Here is a 26,629-nt window from a genome sequence, read left to right as displayed (position 1 = left end):
TGTTCTGATGTTTTTATCATTCTATCAATGTATTTGAGTTTGTTTCCATAATCTGATTTCATTGAATTTAATGGAATTGAATTTCAAAAATAAATTAAATAAAATTATCATTAACACTCTTGTGGAAGGAGTGTGGCATAATCGACTCACTGCAAACTTTACTTCCACCATTATATCAAGCATTAGGCTGACCTTACATTTTAAGAAATATTGTGATGACAAAAAAGTCATCAAATGTCAATTACTTAGAGATAATTGTGACTTTTAAGTTGCAGTTGGCAAGTACCATCAAATCAAGTTACGCACACAAAATGGTGGAGGGGTCAGCGGGCCAAGCAGCATCTATGGAAAAGAGTACAGGCAACGTTTCAGGCCAAGATCCTTCATCAGGACTGGAGAAAAAATGATGAGGAGTCAGAGTAAGAAGGTGAAGGGAGGAGAGGAAGAAACACAAGATGATAGGTGAAACTGGGAGGTGGGGAGGGGTGAAGTAAACAACTGGGAAGTTGAATGGTGAAAGGGATAAAGGGCAGAAGCAGGAAGCTGATAGGAGAGGACGAAAGGCCATTGAAGAACTAAAAGGGGGAGGAGCTCCAGAGGGAGGTGATGGGCTAAGGAGATAAGGTGAGAGAGGGAAATTGGAATGAGTAATGTTGGAGGAGGGTGGAGAGAAGGCATTACTGGAAGTTTGAGAAATCAATGTCCGACAGGTTGGAGACTACCCAGACAGAATAATAGATGTTGCTCCTCCAAACTGAGTGTGGCGTCATCACAACAGTACAGGAGGCCATGGACTGACATGCTGGAATGGGAATGGGAAGTGGAATTAAAATGGGTGGCCATTGGGAGAGCCCACTTTTTCTGGCAGAGTGTAGTTGCTCTGTGAAGTGGTTTTACAATCTATGTCAGGTCTTGCCGATATACAGGAGGCCACACCAAGAGCACCGGATATAGTAGATGACACCAACAGATTCACTCACAGGTGAAGTGTCGCCTCATCTGGAAGAACTGTTTGGGGCCATGAATGGTAGAGAGGGAGGAAGTGTAAGGGCAGGTGTATCACTTGTTCCGCTTGCAAGGATAAGTGCCAGGAGGGAGATCAGTGGGGAGGGGCTAATGGACAAGGAAGTTGCTTATAGAGCAATCTCTGCAGAAAGTAGAAAGTGGGGGGGTGGTAAGAAGATGTGCTTGGTGGTGGGATCCCATTGGAGAAGGTGGAAGTTATGAAGAATTATCTGCTGGATGCAGAGGCTGGTGAGGTGGGAGGTGAGGACAAGAGGAACCCTATCCTTGGTGGGGTGACAGGAGGGTAAGGTAAAGGCAGACAAGCGTGAAATGGAAGTGATGCAGTTGAGGACAGCATTGACGGTGGAGGAAGGAAAGCCCCTTTGTTTGAATTAAGAGGACATCTCCTTCATTCTAGAATGAAAAGCCTCAACCTGAGAGCAGTTGCGGCAGATCCTAATGAAGGGTGTTGGCCCGAAATATAAACTGTACACTTTTCCATAGATTCTGCCTGGTTTGCTGAGTTGCTCCAGCATTTTGTGTGTGTTATCTGCAGATTTTCTCTTGGTTTGTGATTAGATGCAAGTTTCTTGGTTGCATCTAACATTAAGGAAAAATATGAACGCAAAAGGAGATAATGATCTAACAACAGAAGACTCACATCAACAACCATAAGAAACACCAAAAATCTCTTACAAAATAGAATAGGAGGAGCTTATCTTACAGTTCTTTTGTTTGTTGATTTGTGCTTAGAGGTACATATTGTTTATCAAATGTGTATTTCATAAATGCTATGTGATTCATGTGCCTTCATGTATGTAGGACCTTAATGGGGAAGTTACAATATACTGGGCTAAAGATATCAAGTTGAAAAACATAATCAAAACATGTCACCTTCTTGGTGTCATGTATCTTTTAGCATCATAGCAACATAAGAAGACTGTTCATACTAGGACATCTGAATTCTCTAACTGGAAAGTAAAGTATGGTCTAATTAGACCAATGTGGTTTAAAAAAACATTTTTTACAATTAGGAGTAAGTAAAGTGGAAATTGCACTGATACCCATCTGAATCGTCATCTGAATTTTCCAAAATGTCTGCACTTTTTGGAAAAGCAAGGAGTGCTTTCCCCTTCAGTTGTCCACCAACGACAAACACATCATTTTTAAGTTGTTGCGCATGCTTCACTACATCCTCTGATACAACTTGAGGCCATTTCGTCATATTATCAGTGTTAGTGAAAAGTGGACACACTATCTAAAAAGGAAAGAATAATTATGAATTTTGAATAACATCATTACATTAAACATGAAAGCCCAATAAACACTTGTAAACTACACCAATACTTCACAAATACCTACATTTTGCAGATAGGCATTGCACAGCACTGACCTGCTAGAAATTTGCACATATGGATAATGGTGACATGTCATTACCTCAAGTTTAATTTCATTTGCTGACAGGCACAGACAATAAGGGATGTTTGGCATCCAATTAAAATTATATCAACAGGAAAAATAGTCTTTAACACTATTTAAATACTTCTAGTGAATGAAGTAAAAATATAGAAATACAGAAATATTAAAAACATATTTTAAAGATAAAACAATGATTAGATTTAATTAATTCCAAGCCATTTTTCATGGAACTAGAGTCCACAAATTTAATGTTGAGGCCAGAGAAGCCATTAAGCAATATTTATGGCTTTGTTCATTGTTTAAGAAGTCGGTCATCATGTTCAATAATTGAAAATATTTCCACAATTTTTACTGTCAGATAATTTATTAATAGTTGAATGTTCGTCAATTCACTGATTTCTGTTTTAAATGCAGAAAGCTCCAGCAGCACATCCTAAGGTGGAGCAGGAGATCATTCAAGCCAACTTTATGAATGAAAGCATAATTCTGAGGTCAGGTTTCCTTTCTTCTAACAGTCAGAGATGACAGCCACACTGCTATTCTCATCATAAACTGTAGTCCTTTATTTCATACTCCATTAGACACAAAAATCAGTAAAAATTACAGACACAGAATTTATGGTAGAATGGGTCATACTCCATTCAGTGCTTGCTTCACTTTCACCTCCTATTCCCTCCAGTAACTTGACATGCTTGTCAAAACTTTTAGATTCTTTTGAAGAAGTAACCAGAATAGATGAAGGTACTGTAGTGGATGATGTCTATTTGAATTACAGCAGGACCTTCAACAAGCTGCTCGTAAGCTTGTCTATAAGGTTAGGTCCCATGGAATCGAGGGAGAATTAGCTGGGAGGATTCAAAATTTTCTTGGAGGTAAGAACCACAAGTATAATGTTGTTTCTCAGCATGGAAGCCAGTGACTCGTGGTATGCCACAAGGATCAGTGCTGGAACCCTTGTTATTTGTTACTTATATGAATGATTTGGATGTGAATATACTAGGAATGATGAACAAACCTGCAGATATCACAACATTAGGTTTTGTTAATAGTAAGGAAGGTTATCCCAGATCGCAAAGGACCTTAATCAATTATGGAAGTGGGCTGAGGACTGGCAAATGGATTTCATTACAAATAAGTGTGAGGTTATGCATTTTGGCAAGTCCAACCAGAACAGGACTATGATCTGTGGAGCAGTATGGGCTGAATGGAACAGAGAGATCACGAAGTACAAGGGCATAGTTGTTGAAAGCAGCATCACAGGTAGACAGGATAGTGAAAAGGGCATTTTGCATACTGCTCTTCATTAGTTACACCATTGAGTACAGGAGTTGGGATATTGCAGTTATTGGTGAGATCACATTTGGAGTGCTGCATACAGTTGATAACCCTATTACAGTAAAAGACATGGCTAAATTGGAAAGAGTATAAAAATGAATTTACAAGGATATTGACAGGACTAGTGGGTCTGAGCCATAGGGAGAGGTCAACCAGCTAGTTCTTTATTTCTTGAAATGCAGAATGAGGGGGTGACCTTACAGAAGTGTTTAAGATTATGAGAGACAATAGATAAAGAGGATAGTAACAGACTTTTTCTCCCAGGGTAAAGGAGCCCTAAGCTAGGGGGCATAGATTTAGGTTGAGAGGATAAAGATTTAAAAGAGATGAGAGGGTCAACTTTTTCCACACAGAGAAAGGTGAGTAGTCTGCCTGAGGAAGTGGTTGATGCAGGTACAATAGTATTATTTAAGAAGCACCCAGATAGGTACATGACAGGCAGAACTTAAAGGGATGTTTGTCTATCGCAAGAAATTGGGAATTGCTGGGTGGATACCATGGTTGGCATGGGCTTGGGCCGAAAGGCCTTTATCCATGTTCTATTACACAAGTGTGGCCTTGCATATTTTATGGGACTAGGGTCTTTAGATAGGAGTAGGATTATGAACTAGTCTGCTAGTCAGCAAAAAATATAAATAACATTTAAATACCATTGTATATTTAAAACATTTATCAAAGATCAATAAATATAACAAGTAGTTTCTTGAACAAGATATTAACATACACAAAATGCTAAAGGAATTCAGCAGGTCAAGCAGCATCTATGAAAATGATAAAATAATCAATATCTCAGGCCAAGACCTTTCTTCAAGAATGGAAAGGAAGGGAGAAGTCACCAGAATAAAAAAGAGTGAGAGGAGAGGAAGGAGGTCTAGCTTGAAGGTCTAGGTGAAGCCAGATGGATAGGAAAGGTAAAGGGCTGGAGAAGAAGAATCTGATAGGAGAAAAGAGTAGATCATAGGAAAAAAGGAAGAAGAGATAATATGGGGAGGTGATAGGCAGATGAGTAGAAAAGGTAAGAGGCCAAAGAGGGGAATAGAAAGAAGAAAGAAGGGGAGGAAAAAAAATTACCAAGAGAAATTGATGTTCATGCCATGAGGTTGGAGGTTACCTTCTTCATCAGCTCTTTACCTTTCCAATCCACCTGGCTTCACTTATCACCTTCTAGCTAGTCCTCCTTCCCCTCTGCCCATTTTTTAATTCTGGCATCTTCCCCTTTCCTTTCCAGTCCTGAAGAAGGGCCTTGGCCTGAATCATCAACTGTTTATTCATTTCCATAGATGCTACCTATCATGTTGAGTTCCTCCAGCATTTTGTGTGCATGGCTCTGGATTCCAGCAGCTGCAGAATCTTTTGTGTTTAAGATATTAACATTCCTTTTTGATGCATCCCAAGCTGAAAGAGTCAAGATGTCTGTAGATTAAAATACAGCATTTAAAAGGCCTTTCTCATTTTCAACTTCACATATATCACGAACTGTATTTTATCCTCGCACTTACCTCTTCAATCACTGTTAATAATTGTTCAACCGGTGAATTACTGATATCACCAATCATTAATTCCTCTTTAAAATTATCATTAGTGATACGGAGCATCTTCTTTTTCACAAAGTAAATTCCCTTAGTTTTTATTGAAGCAGGAAATCCTAAACTTGCAGTCAATTGCCCTGTAGCATTGATATGGATTACTAGAATCATTAAGTCTTCTGTATTAAAGAAGTCCGTCATTATTTTCCTGTTTTCTTCTGACTCAGAAAATTTTTCCCATTTATCTTCTTTTATAGCAAAAAACAATAAAGTTAAGCTCTGCAAAAAGGCTATCCGTGGGTCATCCTCTTGTCTGTGAGATGTTTCTTCCTCTTGTTCCATTGTTCCCCTTCAACCAGTTTTACTGTACCGAAAGTTGTTGAAATCAAGTATCTTTATTTTCCTAAATGGGTAGAATATAAAGTAAATCAATCTATAATACATATAAAATTTTTGTATGCATTTCTATCATACTTTTTGAGATCACATCTTTAAATTACATTAATAAGTCAACATTTTCCCTATTCTAAGTTCTTATGTTTATAATTGAATTTATATAAAAGTTGTTCCTTCGCTTAGTTTCTTCATAATTTTAGCAGCATTGGTACATATCATTTTACATCAAACATAATTTACCCATTGTTGTGTATATGGCCGTTTACACAACAATATCACTAATAAAAATGCCAGAGACAGGAGCTACATTAACAGGGTTCTTTACTAATTGAAACCGAACTCAACACACATATATACAGATCAATATGAGCCTCAATAATGCATGCTCAATAGCGTGTTACGATGACATAAAATAGTTCCATATTATACAGTAGGCTATATGGTACACTCCTCCCCTTTAAAAAGTGTATTAACTTTTTTTTTTACGCTAAACAAATACTGTATGTGTACCCTTAATATACAAATACCCACCCACTGTTTAATTAGTAACTTAATAATATGAAATTATAATATAATAATAATAATAATTATTATTATTACTACTCAAGTCTTTTGGGGGGGGGTCTTCTCTGCCCCTCTGAGTAACGTCTGTCAATAAACTTGCTTGTTTTAAATACAGATTTCCATATAAAAGTCATGAAAAGTTGACCTCTGAGTATAGGGAGTTTCCATGGTCTGCTTCAAAGATGACTTATCACCAACAAAAGAAGTGGTTGGTGATCTGCTCTCTCTACTAGTTATTTAAAAGTGGAGGCAATCCAATGACTCACAGAAAGATCAGTACTTTACCAGTAATCTTTCAGCATTTGGTGCAGCAGTTTATCAAAATCCTGTTGTTTGGTCCATTGTTCTTAAACTGCTGTTAAAGTACAGTTTTGCTGATATTAAGGATTACCTGCAGTGCTATCTGTCTGGCTGAAGAGGGAGAATTCCTTCAGATGCACATTCAGCACAAGTGTGAAAATACAACAATAAAGAAACCTTACAGTTTGCTGCCAGAATTTACCTCTGTTTTGATGCTGTTTCACAACTTATTTGTGAAAAACAAGACACATTGGCTGAGGATTCAAAATATGTACGTGCAAAAGAAACTTTCACGGAAAGGATTAAGTGTATGATTCTCAATAAAAGGAGAAAATTGGTTCAAGATTCACCTTGTGCAAAAGCTGTTCTGTTTGAATGGAGTTGATTTTGTCCTCTGTTCGGTTTACTTTCTGCCCCAGCAGCCTGGTTTTCATTTATTTCACCACCCTCAGTAATTTCTCCGAGGCTGGTTGCTACATTGTGGACGGCGACCATACCGACGACGAACAAAGTAAGGTGGGTAACGCTGTATTCTGTAAGGAGGGCGATGCTGCTGATTTTGATCATCTTGATTTTCTCCATCTGTTGCTGACTCTGCTCCATCTCCTTTCTCTCCACCTTCAATGTTCTGTTGCTAAGTACGTGGTGGACCTCGGTGGCAGGGGTTGCAGCGACGATAGCGATTTCTGTCCGCAACATATCGGCTTCCTTGGATTGGAACTCCTCCGGGACCAGTTACGTTTGCTGCTTCTGCACCCTTTTCGCTTTCCACTACGTCAAACTCCACAGCTTCACCGTCTCTAACACTGCGGAGGCATTTCCGTGGGTTATTCTTTTTTATAGCAGTCTGATATACAAACACATCTTCCTTGGTATCATTCCTGTTGATGAATCCATATCCACTTTACTGTACACTGAACCACTTTACTGTTCCAAGAACCTTTGTTGCGATGACTTTCTGCTCCCCGGTGGATTTAAGTTTGTCTAGCTGTTGCTGCTGATGCTGTTCAGATTGCTGCTCCATCTCGGCCTCGCTCATGGTGTTGACAGGCTGCATGAGGTGGTTGCGGCTCGAGCCGGTCTGAGGTGGGGGCTCCTGCGCCCTCTCCGCTTCTTTCTTCTCTCTAATATAATTGCTTTCCACTTTTTCTGTCTCCAGTTGCAGAAGAAGCTCAGCATTTCGTATTCCTCGCTTGTATTGTTGATCTAGCTTCTTCATCCTTTTCTGATGCTCCTGCAAAGTGCCTTCCTGTAACTGCTGTCACTGTCTTTTGAGAGATGTCAATTTCGCCCGGTACATCTGCTCTTTTACTTCCAGGTAGTCTTCATCAACCTGCTTATTGGCAATACCTGTCTCCCAGTTGACGCTGTCTAGCTCCTCCTCATCGTTATAATAGTCGACAATGGTTGAGAGGAGAGCTGCGAACATCTTCCCCGCCCAGCTGCCCTCCTTTGTTGACACATCCAGTGCCTTGATGGTGTGCCAATCCAACTGGATTTTCCTGAGCCATTCATGTCCCAACAATGGTGGTCCTCCATTTTCCAGTACATAGAGGTTCAGCTGCTGTGTTTTGTCTCTGTAGGTCACTGTCACTTTAATTTTACCTTTGGGACGCACTTTCTGTCCTGTGTAAGTCTTTAGCAGTACTTTAGTTTGTTTCAGAGGTAGGTGAGAAAACAGTCATTTGTAGTCATGTATAGAGATCACTGTTAAAGCTGAGCCTGTGTCCAACTCCATTTTCAGTCACTTGTGGAGTGATCCTTATTAAGTGTGTCCAGGACAAATTCCTGTCACAGTATGTTGACAGGCCGACTGGGGGAATGCCATATTAGTTCTAGTATTAGGTAACAAACCGGGTCAGGTCACAGATCTCTCAGTGGGTGAGCATCTGGGGGACAGTGATCACCGCTCCACATCGCTTCTCCCTATAGATGCTGCCTAGCCTGCTGTGTTCCACCAGCATTTTGTGTGTGTTGTTGTCAACATTGTTACAGGCAGTTTTGTTAGAGCTGTTGGGGAGGGTTTAAGCTAATTTGATAGTGGGATGGGAACTGGAGTGAAGGGATTAGAGATAGGACAGAAGGTAAAAAAGCAAAAATGGCATGCAATCAGACTGTTAGGAAGGGCAGGCAGATGATAGGTCAAAACTGCAGCCAACAGGGTGAGCGACAGTGCATTAGGGATGCAGAATCAAAAAGGGGAGCAAATACAGGGCAATAAGTGTTATATCTCAGTGCACAAAGTATAAGAAATAAGGTTACGATCTTGTTGCACTTCTACAGATTGTCTGGTATTATGCTGTGGCCGTCACTGAATCATTGTTTGAAGGATGGTTGTAGTTGCGAGCTGAACGTCCAAGGTTAGACATTGTATTGGAGGGATAGGAAGGTAGGCAAAGGGGGTGGCATGGCACTGCTGGTAGAAAATGGCATCAAATCATTAGAAAGATGTGTTAAGAAACTGTAAGAGTAAAAGGATCCTGATGGCAGTTATATACAGGTCTCCTAACAGCAGCTGGGATGTGGACTAGATTACAAAAGGAAATAGAACAAGTGTGTCAAAAGGGCAATATTATGATAGTCATGGGAGATTTTAACATGCAGGCAGATTGGGAAAATCAGGTTGGTAATGGATCTCAAGAGAGTGAATTTGTTGAATGTCTACGAGATGGCTTTTAGAGCAGCTTGTCGTTGAGCCTATGAGGGGAACAGCTATACTGGGTCCTCTCTCCACTGCTGTTCTTCCTCTACACCAATGACTGCACCTCCTCCAACCCCTATGTGAAGCTTTTGAAGTTTGCAGACGACACTACCGTCATCGGACTCATCCAGAATAGTGATGAGTCTGCATATCGACAGCAGGTGGACCAACTGGCGCTCTGGTGCAGTCGGAACAATCTGGAGCTGAACACGCTCAAGACAAAGGAGATGATAGTGGATTTCAGGAGACATCCCCCTGCTATGTCTCCCCTCACAGTCCTCAGCAGCCCTATGTCCACCGTGGAGAACTTCAGGTTCCTGGGAACCACCATCTCTCAGGATCTGAAGTGGGAGCAGAACATCAGCTCCATCCTGAAGAAGGCCCAGCAGTGGATGTATTTCCTGCGGCTCTTGAGGAAATACGGTCTGCCTCAGGAATTGCTGCTGCAGTTCTACACTGCAGTCATTGAGTCTGTCCTGTGCACCTCCATCATTGTGTGGCTTGGAGCCGCCACCAAGCAGGATAGAACCAGACTACAGTGCACAGTGAGGACTGCCGAGCGCATCATTGGAGCCTCCCTGCCCTCTATTGTGGACCTGTACTCTTCCAGGTTGAAGAAGAGGGCGGGGAACATCATAAAGGACTCCTCCCATCTTGCGCACTGACTGTTTGATCTGCTTCCGTCTGGTAGGCGTTTCAGATCCTTCCAGACTAAGACTAATAGGCACTGGAGAAGTTTTTTCCCTACTGCGGTCACTTTGCTGAACAGTTAACTGCCGGTTAACTGTCGGCTAACTATTACTTGGATTGCACTACCTGTATGTATAATCTATATTTTCATTTATATTTATCATTATTATTGTTATGAGCAGAGAGACAACATCTGCCGGAAGTAAGTTCCTTGTATGTGCATAGGTACTTGGCGATTAAAGTCTGATTCTGATTAAGGTAAAGGAACCCTTCGAAAGCAGTAATCACAATACTATTGAGTTCAACTTCAAATTCGATAGGGAGAAAGTAGTCTTACTAGCAATCTTTTAGTGGTATTAGGAAATTACAGTACGAGAGAGGAGTTGGCAGGGATGACAGCAGAGCAGCAATGGCTTGAGTTTCTGCGAAAAATGAGGAAGGTGTAGGATAGATGTATTCCATAAACAAAGAAACACTTAAATGGCAATATAGTACAACCATGGCTGACAAAAGACAAAGCTAATGTAAAAGCAAAAGAGAGAGCATATGACAAAGCAAAAATTAGTGGGAAGATAGAGGATTGGGAAGCTTTTAAAAGCCTAGAGATCAACTAAAAATCATTAGAAGGGAAAAGATGAAATATGAAAGCAAGCTAACAAACAATATCAAGGTGGATAGAGAAGGCTTTTTCAAGTATATAAAAAATAAAAGAGATGAGAATGGATACAAGACTGCTTAAAAAATGAGGCCGGAGAAATAAAAACGGGGGATGAGGAGATGGCAGATAAACTAAATGAGAATTTTGCATCAGGTTTCACGTTGGAAGACACTAGCAGTGTGCCAGGTGTTGAAGGGTGTGAGGGAAGAGAAGTGCCAGGTGCTCAAAAGCTGCAAGTCCTATAGGCACATAAATCACCCAGACCAGATGAATGTCACCCCAGGGTTCTGAAAGAGGTAGCAGTGGAGATTGTGGAGGCATTAGTAATGATTTTTCAAGAATCATTACACTCTGGCATCGTACCGGAGGACTGAAAAATTACAAATGTCACTCTACTCATTTTCAGCTGAAAGGAAATTATAGACCAGTTGGCCTTATCTCAGTGGTTGGGAAGATTTTGGAGTCCAATTGTTAAGGAAGAGGTTATGGAGTACTTGGTGACACAGGACAAGATAGGACAAAGTCAGTATGGTTTCCTTAAGGGAAAATCTTGCCTTGAAGGAAGGAATTCTTTGAAGAGAATACAAGCAGGATAGATAAAGGGGATGCAACGGATATTGTATTTTTGGATTTTCAGAAGCTTTTGAAAAGGTGCCACACATGAGGCTGCTTACCAAGTTAAGTGTTTGTTGTGTTACAGGAAAGTTACTAGCTTGGTTAGAGCATTAGCTGATTGGTAGGAAGCAGTGAGTGGGAATAAAAGGATCCTTTTCTGGTTGGCTGCCAGTGACTAGTAGTGTTCCACAGGGGTCCATGCTGGGCCGGCTTCTTTTTGTGCTGTGTATCAATTATTTCAATGATGAAGTAGATGACTTTGTTTTCAAGTTTGGAGATGATACAAAGATTGGTGAAGGGGCAGGTAGTGTTGGGGAAACAGGAAGGCTGCATTTGGACTCAAACAGATTAGTAGAATAGGCAAGAAAATGGCTCGTGAAATACAATGTTGGAAAATGCATTGTCATGTACTTTGGTAGAACAAATGTACAGACTCTTTTCAAAACAGGGTGATAATCCAAAAAATCTGAGATGCAAAAGGACTTGGGAGACCCTGTGCAGAACACCCTAAAGCTTAACTTGGAGGTTGAGTCAGTGGTGAAGGCAAATGCAATGTTAGCATTCATTTCAAGAGGTCTAGAATATACAAGCAGGGATGTGATACCGAGATTTTATAAGGCACTGGTGAGGCATCACATTGAGTATTGTGAACAGTTTTGGACTCCTTATCTAAAAGATGTTCTGGCATTGGAGAGGGTTCAGAGGAGGTTCACATGGATGATTCTGGGAATGAAAGGGCTATCATATGAGTAATGTTTGAAGGGCTTGTACTTGCTGGAATTTAGAAGGATGAGAGAGGGGATCACCCTCAATGGGGATCTCCATTGAAACCTTTTCAATGTTGAAAGGCCAAGACAGAGTAGATGTGAAAAGGATGTTTCCTATAGTGAGGGATTCTGGGACAAGAGGGCATAACTTCAGAATTGAAAGGTGTCCATTTAAAACAGAGATGCGGAGAAATTTCTTTAGGCAAAGGTTGGAGAATTTGTGTAATTTGTTACCACAGGCAGCTGTGGAGGCCAGATCATTGGGTGTATTTAAGGCAGAGATTGATAGGTTCTTGATTGGCCATGGCATCAACAGTTACGGGAAAAGGGAAAGGAGTGGGGCTGAGGAGAGGAAAAGAACGGAGCAGCCATGATTAAATGGCAAAGCAGACTCAATAGGCCAAATGGCCTAATTCTGCTCCTATGTCTTAAAGTCTTATGGTCAATTTTAAAGGTTCAAAGGTTCATTTGCTATCAAAGTATAGAACTCTGAAGTTCTTTTCCTCCAGATAACCACGAAACCAAGAAAGAAAAGAACGGTAGCACGATCATCAGCCCCCAAATCCCTCCTCCCCACACAAAAAAATGGAACAGGAAAATTGATTCAAACATTCTCTGCAGGACCAAGGAATCAAAATACTCAAATTTCCTGTTTTTATTCAATGTTGTTTCAGATTCAGATTCATTTATTGCTATAAACACTAGGGTGCAATGCATTTCTTTGTCCACATGAAACTTACAGAATAACATCCATAATAATAATAAATGCAGCAAGCACAAAACAGCAGGATAGTGTAAAGATATATTGTACACTTAAGTACAAGGAATTGTAGATTTAGCACAAGTAATACCCTTCAACTCACTATATCAAGCCATGGTGTCAAATTAATCTGCATCTCTTCTGCCTGCACATAAACATAAAAGAAATGCAACTATATGGATTATGTGTCACTGTCTCAAATTCCACTACTGTATCTGTGTCTACCTCACAGCAGCCTATTCTAGGTACCCAAAATGTGTAAAACAAAATGTGCCCCTCAAATCTCCTTTAAACCTTCCCTCTCTCATGTCCGCTAGTACTTAAAACCTCCACCCTGGGAAGTTTCCACCCTGCAGAAAAGAAGCACTGAAGTGACAATAAGGAATAAAGGGGAAAAGTAGAGTTAAGAGTCAGAGGTGGGAGCACCACTGAGAAGGAGGCATGAAAGACAACTCTTCTAGCAATGGGGGAATAAAGGTGTTTCTAAGTCTGGTTGTCTGAGATTTCATGTTCCCAGAAGGTAAAAAAGAGAAAAATAGCCAGGGTGGCAGACATCCCGAATGATACTATTAACCTTCATGAAGCAGTGCAGGATGAAGGATCTATCGTCGTCGTAGTGGCTATCCCTCAAGGTCGAAGATGATAGTCTTCATTCCGTTGATCTATCACAGAGTGAAGATGCCTGTGCGTGTATTTGTTTAACGTGTACTTGATGTTGCACTCCAAGAAGCACACGATACTTCACAAATTAACCAACTGATTCCAATGGAATGGAAACTACAACGATTGAAGCTGAAGGATTTGTTGCAGCCTTCATCCGCCTTCACAGCCGATGAGTTTGAAGTAATTTCATCCGCCTGTTCCACTGTTGAGGTCTCAGTTGGATTGTGTTTTGTCAGGGACCTCACCCTACCAGCAGCATAGCTCCAGATCTCGGGATCTCAGGACCACACAAGCTTCTCCACAACGACAAGGTGACAATCCACGGAGAAGGAAGGATCTATATCAGATTTATTATTAGAGCATAGAACAGTACTGCACACTACAAGCCCTTCAGCCCATGACATCCTGACATCTGCACAGGTGCACCACAAGGCTGTGTGCTTAGCCCTCTGTACTACTTAATTTATCCTTATGACTGTGAATTTAAGCAGAACTCCAATGACATATTGAAGTTTGCTGACAATACCACAGCCATTGCATGAATCAAAGGTGGCGATGAATCAGCATAAAGGAGGGAGACTGAAAATCTGAGTGCCGCCACAACAACCTCTCACTCAATGTCAACAAAACCAAGGAGCTGATTATTGACTGCAGGAGGAGGAAACTGGAGGTCCATGAGCTAGTCCTCATCAGTGGATCAGAGGTGGAGAGGGTCAGCAAATTTAAATTCCTCATCTTATCATTTCAGATGTCCTGTGTCCAGCACGTAAGCAAAATTACAAAGAAAGCACAGCAGAGCCTTTACTTCCTTAGGAATATATAAAGATTCAGCACGACTTCTCAAACTTTGATAGATGTGTGGTGGAGCATATATTGACTGGTTGTATCACGGCATAGTATGGAAACACCAATGGCTTTGCGTGGTAAAGCCTCCAGAAAGTAATAGACATGGCCCACTCTATCATGGGTAAAGCCCTCCACACCATTGAGTACAGTTACACTCTATCATGGGTAAAGCCCTCCACACCACTGAGTACAGTTACACTCTATCATGGGTAAAGCCCTCCACACCATTGAGTACAGTTACACTCTATCATGGGTAAAGCCCTCCACACCACTGAGTACAGTTACACTCTATCATGGGTAAAGCCCTCCACACTGAGTACAGTTACACTCTATCATGGGTAAAGCCCTCCACACCACTGAGTACAGTTACACTCTATCATGGGTAAAGCCCTCCACACCACTGAGTACAGTTACACTCTATCATGGGTAAAGCCCTCCACACTGAGTACAGTTACACTCTATCATGGGTAAAGCCCTCCACACCATTGAGTACAGTTACACTCTATCATGGGTAAAGCCCTCCACACTGAGTACAGTTACACTCTATCATGGGTAAAGCCCTCCACAGCACTGAGTACAGTTACACTCTATCATGGGTAAAGCCCTCCACACCACTGAGTACAGTTACACTCTATCATGGGTAAAGCCCTCCACACCACTGAGTACAGTTAAACTCTATCATGGGTAAAGACCTCCACACCACTGAGTACAGTTACACTCTATCATGGGTAAAGCCCTCCACACCACTGAGTACAGATACACTCTATCATGGGTAAAGCCCTCCACACCACTGAGTACAGTTACACTATCATGGGTAAAGACCTCCACACCACTGAGTACAGTTACACTCTATCATGGGTAAAGCCCTCCACACCACTGAGTACAGTTACACTCTATCATGGGTAAAGACCTCCACACCACTGAGTACAGTTACACTCTATCATGGGTAAAGCCCTCCACACCACTGAGTACAGTTACACTCTATCATGGGTAAAGACCTCCATACCACTGAGTACAGTTACACTCTATCATGGGTAAAGCCCTCCACACTGAGTACAGTTACACTATCATGGGTAAAGACCTCCATACCACTGAGTACAGTTACACTCTATCATGGGTAAAGACCTCCATACCACTGAGTACAGTTACACTCTATCATGGGTAAAGACCTCCACACCACTGAGTACAGTTACACTCTATCATGGGTAAAGCCCTCCATACCACTGAGTACAGTTACACTCTATCATGGGTAAAGCCCTCCACACCACTGAGTACAGTTAGACTCTATCATGGGTAAAGCCCTCCACACCACTGAGTACAGTTACACTCTATCATGGGTAAAGCCCTCCACACCACTGAGTACAGTTAGACTCTATCATGGGTAAAGCCCTCCACACCACTGAGTACAGTGACACTCTATCATGGGTAAAGCCCTCCACACGGAGTACAGTTACACTCTATCATGGGTAAAGCCCTCCACACCACTGAGTACAGTTAAACTCTATCATGGGTAAAGCCCTCCACACTGAGTACAGTGACACTCTATCATGGGTAAAGCCCTCCACACCATTGAGTACAGTTAAACTCTATCATGGGTAAAGCCCTCCACACTGAGTACAGTGACACTCTATCATGGGTAAAGCCCTCCACACCACTGAGTACAGTTACACTCTATCATGGGTAAAGCCCTCCACACCACTGAGTACAGTTACACTCTATCATGGGTAAAGCCCTCCACAGCACTGAATACAGTTACACTCTATCATGGGTAAAGCCCTCCACACCACTGAGTACAGTTACACTCTATCATGGGTAAAGCCCTCCACACCACTGAGTACAGTTAAACTCTATCATGGGTAAAGCCCTCCACACCACTGAGTACAGTTACACGGAGCATAGTCGTGGGAAAACAGCATCCATCTTCAAAGAACCACAAAACCGAGACCATGCTCTCTTCTTGCTGCTACCATCAGGAAGAAGGTACAAGAGCCTCAGGACTCACCACCAAGTTCAGGAGCAGTTATCACCCCTCAACTAACAGGGTCTTGAACCAGTGGGGATAACTTCACTTGCCAAATCACTGAACTGTTCCCACAACCTCTGGACTTACTTCCAAGGAGTCTTCATCTCATGTTCTCAATATTTATTGTTTATTTATTATTATTTCAATTTTCCTTTTGTATTTGCACAGTTTGTTGTCCATTGCACATTGGTTGTTTATCTGTCCTGTTGGGTATGGCCTTCCATTGGTTCTTCTGTTTTTCTTAAAACTTACTATGTATGCCCACAAGTATATTAATCTCAGGGCTGCAGATGGGTACTTACAGTATATATACTTCGATAATAAATTTACTTTGAACTTTACCTACTTCAAGATCAGTCTCTTTCCTGCCTCATAACCTTCTATTTTTTCCAATAATTCATGTGCCTATTCAAGTTTTTTAATGTCCCTATCTCGGACCCCCCCCCCCCCCCATCCCATACTTTCCTCCAGTCATCTTAAAATTATACACCTGCATACTTATTTCCACCTGGGAGGGGAGAGTCTGTACACTGGGTCTGTGTCTTTTGAAATCTTGTATATTTCTATCCTCAATTATTGCTTACATTTACTGTGAAGTGTTGTTTTGCAGCAGTACAGTGCAAGACAAAATTTAAAAGTTTCAAAAATAAATGAATAAAGGGCAAGAGGAATATAGAGGTCGGCTGAGCGAAAGGAGGTGCCGAGCATGTGATGGACGTGAAAACGTGGGGTTGCAACCTCCTCTCGAGACGCTTGGAAAATAAAATATTAAAAAAGAGCGATGAATAGGTGTAGCCGAACGGCTTTCGGGTTTTTGCATTTCAGTGGGAGAGGCAGAAAGGCATGTGGAAAGTTTGCAGGGGCAGCGCGGTGAAGCCTACCTGTCCGCCTGTCCCGCTTTTAAAAGGATTTGAAAAATAACCGTCACCCAACTGCCGCCCCGAGCCAAGCCACGCGCGGTGGTTACCCGGTGCGCGTGCCTCTGAGCGCGGGAACGCTCCGTCCGGCTCCTCGCTTTGAATTATGATTTTATTTGGCGATAAAGGGGGCATGGAAATTCCTTTCAAAGGGTTTCTCTATTCTGTTTTGTTTTGAGCTTGCATTCGTGCAGCCAAAACAATTTACGAGCAATAAAATACCTCCGAATACAGGAGACCCAACTATCAATTAAACGCCAAGTTATTCGAACAAATTGTATACATAGGATGCTTTAAAAATTACTTGGGGAAAAGTACTGGCCGACAGTTGGTATGGTTAACACTTCATTGTGTGTTAAGTGTCAGATCAATATTTCTGTCGACCCACCCTGGATGCAGCGGAACTACTGCCATTGATTCCTGACGATGGGTCTCGGCCTGAAACGTTGACTGTTCGTTTCCACGGATTCTGCCCGACCTGCTGAGTTCCTCCAACGTGTTGCTTTGACCACAGCATCTGCAGAGTACTTTGTGTCTGCCATTGTTTCACACGATGCCTGCATTTTCAAAGGGAACGTCAGTCACTCTCATTGTCTATACTCGTTAGTTCGCAGTAGACCCCTCTTCTAGTTTGTCAGAAATTGGATGTCCTTATGATTAACCCTTGGTGCACTCTTCCTTTAACTCTCTTTCTCTGGCAACCATAATGCGCCTCGCTGCCATGGGGAACATGTCATTAAGGGTTAATTGTTTCTGATTATGCTACAAAGTATTTACAGCTGCATTAAATTGGGCATGAAACTGCTGGGAACTGAGCGCACAACTTTTGAGCACGGATCACCAGTGCACTCTTTTAAAAATTATTTTGGTCAATTTCATAAATACATGTAATTCTGCAGAAGCTGATAATCTTGAGCAAACGCACACAAGATGCTGGAGAAACTCAGCAAGTCAGGCAGCATCTATGATGAGGAATCTCATCTCAAAACCTCAACTTTTATTCCCCTCCATAGATACTGCCTGGCTTGCTGATTTCCTAAAGCTCTCGGTTTGTGTTGATCAATTTTATGTTTTTGGACACCCTCTGATTAACAATTCATATTTATACAGCACATATTAAGCATATGAAATTGAATTTCCCCTCTATAAGGTATGTCTGGGGTTTTGGGGAGGTAACAATTAAAATCTTGTGACTTCAATTCTCCATTATATTGGGTCCTGTCTTAGACAACAGATAATCTTCCAATTAAACCTGCATGCACCTCCCTCCAACACTCTGCACAACATCAACAACTGTATTGGTGCTGCAGCTTTCACTTGGACAGATCCTCATCAATTGTATCAGCTCTCCTACTTCTGCATTGGCCTCAAGTTCACTTGGACTATTCCTGACATTTGTCTCTTTTTCTGAATTTATCCCCTGCTACCTACTATGAACACACTAACTTGTACAGTTACATCTTCCTCCCACTGTCTCCTGTAAGGAGGGCATCCTTTTGCATAGTTTCTTATCTCCGCAACCTCACATCTTGTTTAAGGTGAGTGTTTCCATTTTAGGCTTTTTCCTTTTTCAGGAAACATGGCTTCCCCTCTTTGTAATGTATTCAATCCTCACTCACTTTTTCTGGTACATCTCCTCTCCTCTAGTCACCCTTGTCCTCTCCCTCAAGGCACAAGAGAGAGAGTTCCCCTGTTCTTCACCTCTAGATCCCCATCCAACATCATTCTTTGCCGGCTATGATGGGATCCCACCAACAATCACATCTTCCCCTCTAACCCAAACCCCCTCCACCCAGATCTTTCTGCTTTTCACAGATCACTCTCTCTCTATGACTTTCTGGCACTCTTCCTTGCAACTGTTTCAGGCAGTCCTCTTCCCTCAGCACCAAGGACATGAAGAGCCTTCCAGGCAAGGCAAAGATTCATGTGGACCTCCTCCAACCTCATCTATTATATTTGGTATTCTCAGTGTGGTCTCCTAAAGAGTGAATCCAGACTGCAGAGTGAATGCCCATTTTATGAAGTACCTGCATCTATCTGTAACAGCCATCTTAAGCCTTTAGTTGCATGTCACTTCAGCTCTGCTTCCCAACCTCACATCTTGTCCACTGTTAAGGAGAGGCCAAAAGAAAACTGAAGAACCACACCTCATAGTCCACTTCAGCAACCTATAGACCAATGTATATGAACGTTGAACTTTCCTATTCTAAGTAACACACCATGTTCTCTTCCCATTGATTGATCCACTTCCCTTTGTTCATCTTCCATACTTCCTTCTGCCCATCACCCGCACACTTATCCACTTGGTTTCTTCTCCCCTAGTCTACCCTCTTCCTCATTTGGTTACAATCATCACCCTCGAGACTGTGAATCTAACTTTCATTCTCTAAACTCTTCCTTCCCTTTACTCCACCAGACATCTCACCCCTCCTCCCCAGTTCTTTATGCTGGCAATCTCCCTTATATATTCTCAGTCCCCATACAGTCTCAACCCGAAATGTCATCTATCCCTTTGCTTTTACAGATGCTGCTTCACCCATTGAGTTTGATTTCAAGACTAATGAAATCTTCAGCAACAGCAGCTCATCTTCATACTTGAAATTCACATGTTCAGGTATTCAGCATTGCAGTTTTCAATCTCAGATTTCCATCAGTTTTTTCTTCTCTTATTTTAGATCTTAGCCACCACTTCCCAGATATTACTTTTTTTATTCAATGATCTCCATCACTTTTGTTAACTCTCCCATTACTTTTGTCATTCACCCTCTCTTGCCTACACCGTATCAAAACCCTCCCCTTTGTCTTCCCTGCCTCTCCCCAAGCTTATTCAACATTTAATTATTTTTGTATCTAACATTATCCAATTCATTGACTTGAAATACAGATGTTACATGATCGGAATATTTTTAAACTTTTTCTGTTTTATCTTTAATAATCAAAACCAATAGCACATTGCCCAGAACTTCTACAGCACCATATAATATATGCTTGAATACCATTTTGGCTTTGACCCTGTACTGAAAATCTCTGCCTTTAGGTCCTGGGTTATGCTGCCCAGTAATTCTTTCTTGAAGGCTGGCTCAAGAGCTAGCAACAGCAGGTCTAATTTTCAATTTTGTAATGCTGAGAGAAAAAATAAGCATGATTTATTTTAATTTCCAAACATGGCCTTCCTGAGTTTGGCAGGGATCTCATGCATGTTTGCTTGAACCCAATTTACAGACAATATGTACTGAATTTAATCTATGATCATCCTGCAAGAATGCAAAAGCACAGACAACAATAATTAGCTGAAAGCTGCACAATGATGAAAAATGTTGAAACTGCAATGTTCCAGATTTTTTTTTGTTGTGATTATAATATGATAGATCCAGTTTCCCCATTGACAATTGATTCCATGGCAAATCATAAATCTAAAACAGAATAATGCTTCATTCACTTTATTAACTAAAGAGAGAACACCTCATAATTTTCATGGTTTAATAAGTTTCACTCATACATGACAAGGTGTATGTGGATATATTTAAAATACACTCTCAAAACATAGTTACTTACTAAACAGAATTTATCCATTTTGGCTCCTGAATGAGATTCTGTGCCTTCTACCATATCACCCTTCACATTCAGTGGAATAACTGTAATTTCCAACACCTCCAATGCCATGACACTTGGCATCTTCTCCACTGTCAGTATCACAAGTGGATCATTCTGTCCAGCTTCTCTTCACCAAAGCCCCCCCCCCCCCCCCACCATGACATAACTGCAGCAGATTTAACACCTGTCCTGTTCTTTTAACAAGGCATCCAGGTGAAGCAACAATTTACTTCACTTTCTTTTAATTTAATTTACTGTTTTTGGTGCTCACTATACACAGGAGAAACCAAACGTTGATTCTGCTTTGCAGAACACATTTACTCAATCCAGAATGATAATCCCAAGCTCCCTGTTGATTGTCACTAAATCACTATGCCATTCTCATTCCTGACCACCCTGGTGTCACCTTTCCAGTTCTGATAAAGTCTCATCAGCTGAAATTGTTAACACTTGCTTTTTTCTCTCTCTCTCCACAGATGTTGCCTATCTAAGTATTTCATCACTTTGGTTTTATTTCAGATCTGGCTTCCTTCTGTTCCAATGAAGCTCAACATCATTTAGGAAAAAACACCTCTTTTTTCCCCACTACACAAATAAAAACCTTTCGGACTCTAATAATAGTAACAGCCTTTTTCTAGCTTCCATAAAACATTTCCAACATTCCAATTATATTTCTTACCTCTAAGTAATTTCAGATTTCACTGGTTTCTTCTTACCTAAGCTTTTTCCAGACATTGCTCCTATTCATTAGCCTTTGCACATCTCAGCCAGATCATAAGACATAGGATCAGAATTAGACCATTTGGTCCATTGAGTCTACTCTGCCATTTCATCTTGGCTGATTTACTTTCCCTCTCAATCCCATTCTCCTGCCTTCTTTAACACCCTTATTAATCAAGAACATACTTAACCACTACTTTAAATATACCCAATGACTTGGCCTCCACAACCATCTGTGGTAATAAATGCCACCCTTTGGCTAAAGAAATACCTCCTCATCTCTGTTCTGAAGGGACATCTTTTTATTCTGAAGCTATGCCCCCTGGTCCTAGACTTCCCTATTATTGGAAACATTCCTCTCAACGTTCACTATAAGTTTTTCAATATTCGATAGCTATCAATGAGGTCTCCCATCGTTCTTCTAAATCCCAGCGAGTACAGGCCCTGAACCATCAAATGTTCTTCATATATTAACCTTCCCATTTCTAGGGTCATTTCATAAACCTCCTCTGGATCCTCTTCAATGACAGCACATCCTTTCTTAGACCTGGGGCTCAAAACTGCTCATAATACTTCAACTGCCTTATAAAGCCTTAGTATTGCATCCTTGCTTTTATATTCCAGTCCTCTGGAAACAAATGCTAACAATGCATTTACCTTCCTTACCACCACCACTTTTAACAGTCAACCTCTCCTACCTTATATATTTGGATGCTCGTCCTTTTTGTCCAACTAAAAATTAAATTTACTTCCATCATTCACTGTCCTCACAAAAACATCAGAGGATCCCTCTCCACAGACACTGCACAACCTGATGGCTGCTTCCAGTATTTAACATGTCTATTGCAGTACAGATATTCTAAATCAATTTCACCCAATGTCTTATACAACTAAGTCATCGTAATTTAAAATCCTATTTCCTCAACCATTGCTCTCAGCTTGCAAGATTCTCTTAAATAGTCTTTATGTATGAGTGAAACTTTCTAAACCATGAAAATAACATGGACTTCTACAAATAAATGAGAATGTGTCAGCACTTATTTTGTGCATTATGTGTAAAATAAATACATATAAATAACATTAGAAACCAATATATTCTAAATCTTCTGGAGAATTTTAAGCTGTTATGCTAAAACCCCTTATTCTTCCAGTTTAAGATGGTGCTACTGAAGGCATGAAACAGCTTACTGTTATTTTGAAAGCAAAAATTTGACAAAAATCTTTACTAGTAACACTTTAAGTAAATTGTGGTAAACTATCACCACAAACAATTAAGAGATGAGCAGAGGCAAAACAAATTCGAGAGATGAGCTGCACTGTTGCGCTGTGAAAATTGACACAGATGGAGTTGGAGTGAGTGATTCGGAGTGAAGTTGAAGCAGAGGAGTTTCGATGCCTGTCCAACTAACCCGGGTATTTGGTTGAAACATTCTCAAGTGCCAAGCTGATTTGGAGAGATCAAGAACAGCTTCAGCGAAATCTTGGCCTGGAGTGTTTTGTTGCAGTGGAGCCCAGGTTCTAATGCAAGATACGATCTGCTGTTTGGACAATTTAAATGCCAGCCCAGGTAGACTGGAAAGGCAGAGTGTCATGTACCTAGCTGACTTTGCTCACTCTCCCATGATGTTCACTCCTCTCTCTGTGACACTGAGGTTGTGAGACTGCACCCAGCTGCTGTGCTTCATGTCTGTGAACGTTGTGGTGATTTGGCCTGCTAATGTGATGAACTGATACTGAGGTTTTGGGCCTACTCTGAGCTGCTCCAGGAATTTGGATCCAAGGACTCAATTTGGCTCAGAATGCTGTGTTGTTGTTCGCTTTTTTTGTTTGCAGGATTTGTTTTATTTTCCCCTCTTTCTCTGTGCATTGGGGACTGGTCTCTTTTTAAAAATAAAACTGGTTTCTTTCACGTTTCTTGCCTTATAGCTGCCTGTAAGCAGACAGATCAAGGCTGTATACGTAATGTACATTGAATCTCAACTACTTTGCACTTTGAAAACATAAGCATATTTGTTTTTTTGTTGGTTCTGATAACATGCAATAACAACTTAGCTTTCTATGTTAAATAGTCAAAATTTGTCCCTTTAAAACCCCAGTGCAATTGAACCCACTTGCAGTAATGTGTTTGCACAGGTTCTGACACTTGCATTGAGTTATTTCATCAAGCTCCTGAACCACCTCACTCACCTCAAATCTGAACTGATTCCACAACCTATGGGCTCACTTTCAAGGACTCTACATTTCATATTCTCAGTATTGTTTATTTAGTTATTTATTTTTTATTTGCACAATTTGTCTTCTTTTGCACACTGGTTGTTTGTCACTCTTAATGTATAGTTTTTTTAGTAAATTCTATTGTAATTCTTCATTTTCCTGTTTGATAATAAATTTATTTTCAACTGAAAAAGTATTGTTCTTTCAATAATTGAAAATTGGAATGATGATGCAAACTGAAACTATCAAATAAGCAGATCAAGGTCAAACCTGTAGTACTTAATTTCAGGGAATCAAATCCTGCTACTAATTCAAGTTAATATTTTTTTCTTGTTATTTTTAATTTTTTTAAAGCCAGCCTGTCCAAGGTGATTAATGAAAAAATATTAAGTTCCTTTCTGAACTGAACATTATCACTGCATCTAGTATTTTCAATCTGAACAATAAAAAATGCAATACACTTTAACAAAATCAAGTTTAAATAATATATGCTGCCAATGGTCAAAGGAAGCATTTCGTATATTTTATAAATCATGTAAAAATTGGTATCACAATTTAAACCTTTTAATGTTTACATATAACAGAATCAAACAAACAATTTCACTGACAGAAATACAGAAATGTCACACAGGAAATGGGTATTCAGCTGATGAGGATGAAGTTTTCTTTAGGACATTAAGCAGTGTACAGTTAAAAATACAGGAAGTAGACCTCATTGTTCATTACAGAGAATTTGATTTATTTGACCTGGTTTGTCAGTGCTACAAGTATGAATGGCAAAGACTGAAAAATTACTCCAACAATTTATCCTCACAACTTAAAATCAATTGAATAAGTACAAAAAGAAAATCTTTACATTAAGTATATACAGCTCTGATAAATAGACTAATACTGCTTAGTCATCTCTTTTTTTCCTGCAATTGTTCACCAGTGCATTGAATAGTGGAAACCAACAAGAATAAGTAAAACATATATTAACAAAAGCTTCAATTAAAAAATTAAATCAAAGTGTGCCTTCTGAAGGACAGACGATTCTTCTTGCGCAGTTTTTTTTCAGTTATAATGTAACTGGCTTCATTCCAGGAAAATCCTCATTTTCCGATTTCCATGTCGGCACTTATCTTGCTCCAGTAGTCTCAACTGGTTATACACCCTCATATTACTAGAACATCATGAATCATAGCCCAACACCTGTCGCACTGTCCACTGGCATATGAAACACTGACATCCTGACCTTAACTTTCCAAGATGAATATTTTTCATAGCTTTCTATGTATAGGCTTCTAGTGCTGACATGGATTTTCAATCATACCAGTCCTTGAATATGGCTGATAGAATCATAGGCCCCTTCCAAAAAAAAAATGTTAAATCAAGAGCTTCTTGATAAGAAATATAAAGCTTTGAGGAGGTAAAGTAGCGGCCCTGGACTCCACAAACAGACCAGCTGTGCAGAGAGAAATATTGAGAGATTTTTTTTGAGTAAAAACTATATCTTCATTAGTTGAGGAGTAGGCAACAGAAGAGCCTTCTAACTTTCAGCACTTCGCTCCAGCACAAGCACATACCCAGCCCTAGAATGCACTGTGGTTACTGACACTTGAAAACAGACCTCTTTGGGTCAAAATGGTCAATTTTAGAAAGATACTTGAATCAAGTTGCATAAAATGCTGTCATTCTAATGCTTCTTAGTTGAGGAAACTTTCTTCTTTCTTGCTGCCAGCATTTCATAGAAAGGGTCTCTGCTGATTGCCGCCCTGCAAGTTAAACAAAAGTAGTTTAAACAGCACACCATAAGACTTGGAATACAAATGTAGCACCTAAACCATAAATAATTCAATCCTCTGGCTTAATTGTTCAACAACTGCAGTCATGATTTATTAAACAGTGATAGAAAAGAATAAAATACAACAGAGCAAGGGCATGGTCTACCGTGTTACAAGAACTATCCAGGAAGATTGATCTCAATGACCTTGTACTCAAAAGAAAAATTTAGGGGGATGTACAAGGGTTAATTTACATAAGGATTTTTTTCTTCTTTGCCCATTTGCTTAGTTCTGCTTAGAGCCATAGAAATCCAGCAAAACTGATTGCTGAAGAAGGGGCTCGGCCCAAAATGTCAACTGGCAAGAAGAAACATACGGTGGCAGTGTACAGACCCCTAATTAGGAATCACATAGTAGGAGAGAGTATAAAGGCAGAAATAAATCAGGGTTTGAAAGAATAGTACAGTGATAACCATGGTCTTTCCTGGCTGCTCTTCCTCAGGCATGGACTGTTTTCTCTTGTCGACCAATTTATGTAAACGTATCAGAGTAAATTCTCCATTCTACTGGAACTTGTATTGCAGTACACTCCCAGAATGTTGGAGGCACCCAAATCCATTTTTCTAGAAACTAATGGGATTTTTCACAACTGTTTTTAATATTTCTTGGCTGCCTTTTCATTGGCATTCATCTGGTATGGTGGGTATTTGCACTGGCATCATAAACCCCAGGAAAGAGGGTCTTCCAAGATCCTTCCCTAAAGGCATCAATGTCTATTGAAAGTACCAGGCATTGCAGACCTAAAAATGAAGGAATTCTGGAAGCTAACAGGGAACATGGCATTGACTTTCAGAAAAATCCTCTCATGATTAATGATGATCTGAAGATTTAGTGAGTGGAAATTCTTTCTATTCGTGAAGGGATTAAGCACTCATGGAAACATGATAGCATGATTACCTTGGTAATGCTATGCTACCAAAACCAATTCATGGAGATGCTAACTGCTCCTCACCACAATACATGTATATAAAATCATTCCTCTATCATTCTGGAATCTAGATGATCTTTTGAAAGTTTATTAAAAAGCAAGTTCAGCTTTATTCAGTAGCCAGGAAGTTACTTTAAATTATTAAATGAAGAATGCAGTGTGTTT

At 40.5% G+C, this 26,629-nt stretch overlaps 2 protein-coding genes and 1 pseudogene across 2 annotated transcripts in view; all 3 read right to left on the bottom strand.

Annotated features, from left to right (window-relative positions):
• LOC140714860 (dynein axonemal heavy chain 17-like) overlaps positions 1-5,627 on the bottom strand; it is a 249,147-nt gene extending 243,520 nt beyond the window's left edge. The window contains exons 1-2 of the mRNA XM_073026542.1: positions 5,259-5,627; positions 2,070-2,263 (exon numbers count right to left, since the gene is read on the bottom strand). Of these exons, the coding sequence (XP_072882643.1) occupies positions 2,070-2,263; positions 5,259-5,627 (563 nt within the window). The remainder of the gene's footprint in view (positions 1-2,069; positions 2,264-5,258) is intronic.
• A 1,257-nt stretch (positions 5,628-6,884) lies between these two features.
• On the bottom strand, positions 6,885-7,665 carry LOC140714859 (Y-box-binding protein 1-like; annotated as a pseudogene).
• A 16,596-nt stretch (positions 7,666-24,261) lies between these two features.
• cyth1b (cytohesin 1b) overlaps positions 24,262-26,629 on the bottom strand; it is a 174,937-nt gene continuing 172,569 nt past the window's right edge. The window contains exon 15 of the mRNA XM_073026540.1: positions 24,262-25,467. Coding sequence (XP_072882641.1) covers positions 25,389-25,467 — 79 coding nt within the window. The 3' untranslated portion in view covers positions 24,262-25,388. The remainder of the gene's footprint in view (positions 25,468-26,629) is intronic.

This window comes from Hemitrygon akajei, chromosome 22 (assembly GCF_048418815.1).
Source record: "Hemitrygon akajei chromosome 22, sHemAka1.3, whole genome shotgun sequence".
Classification (NCBI taxonomy): Eukaryota; Metazoa; Chordata; class Chondrichthyes; order Myliobatiformes; family Dasyatidae; genus Hemitrygon; species Hemitrygon akajei.
The sequence above is the reverse complement of the archived record's forward strand: the minus strand, read 5'-3'. Positions and strand labels throughout refer to the sequence as shown.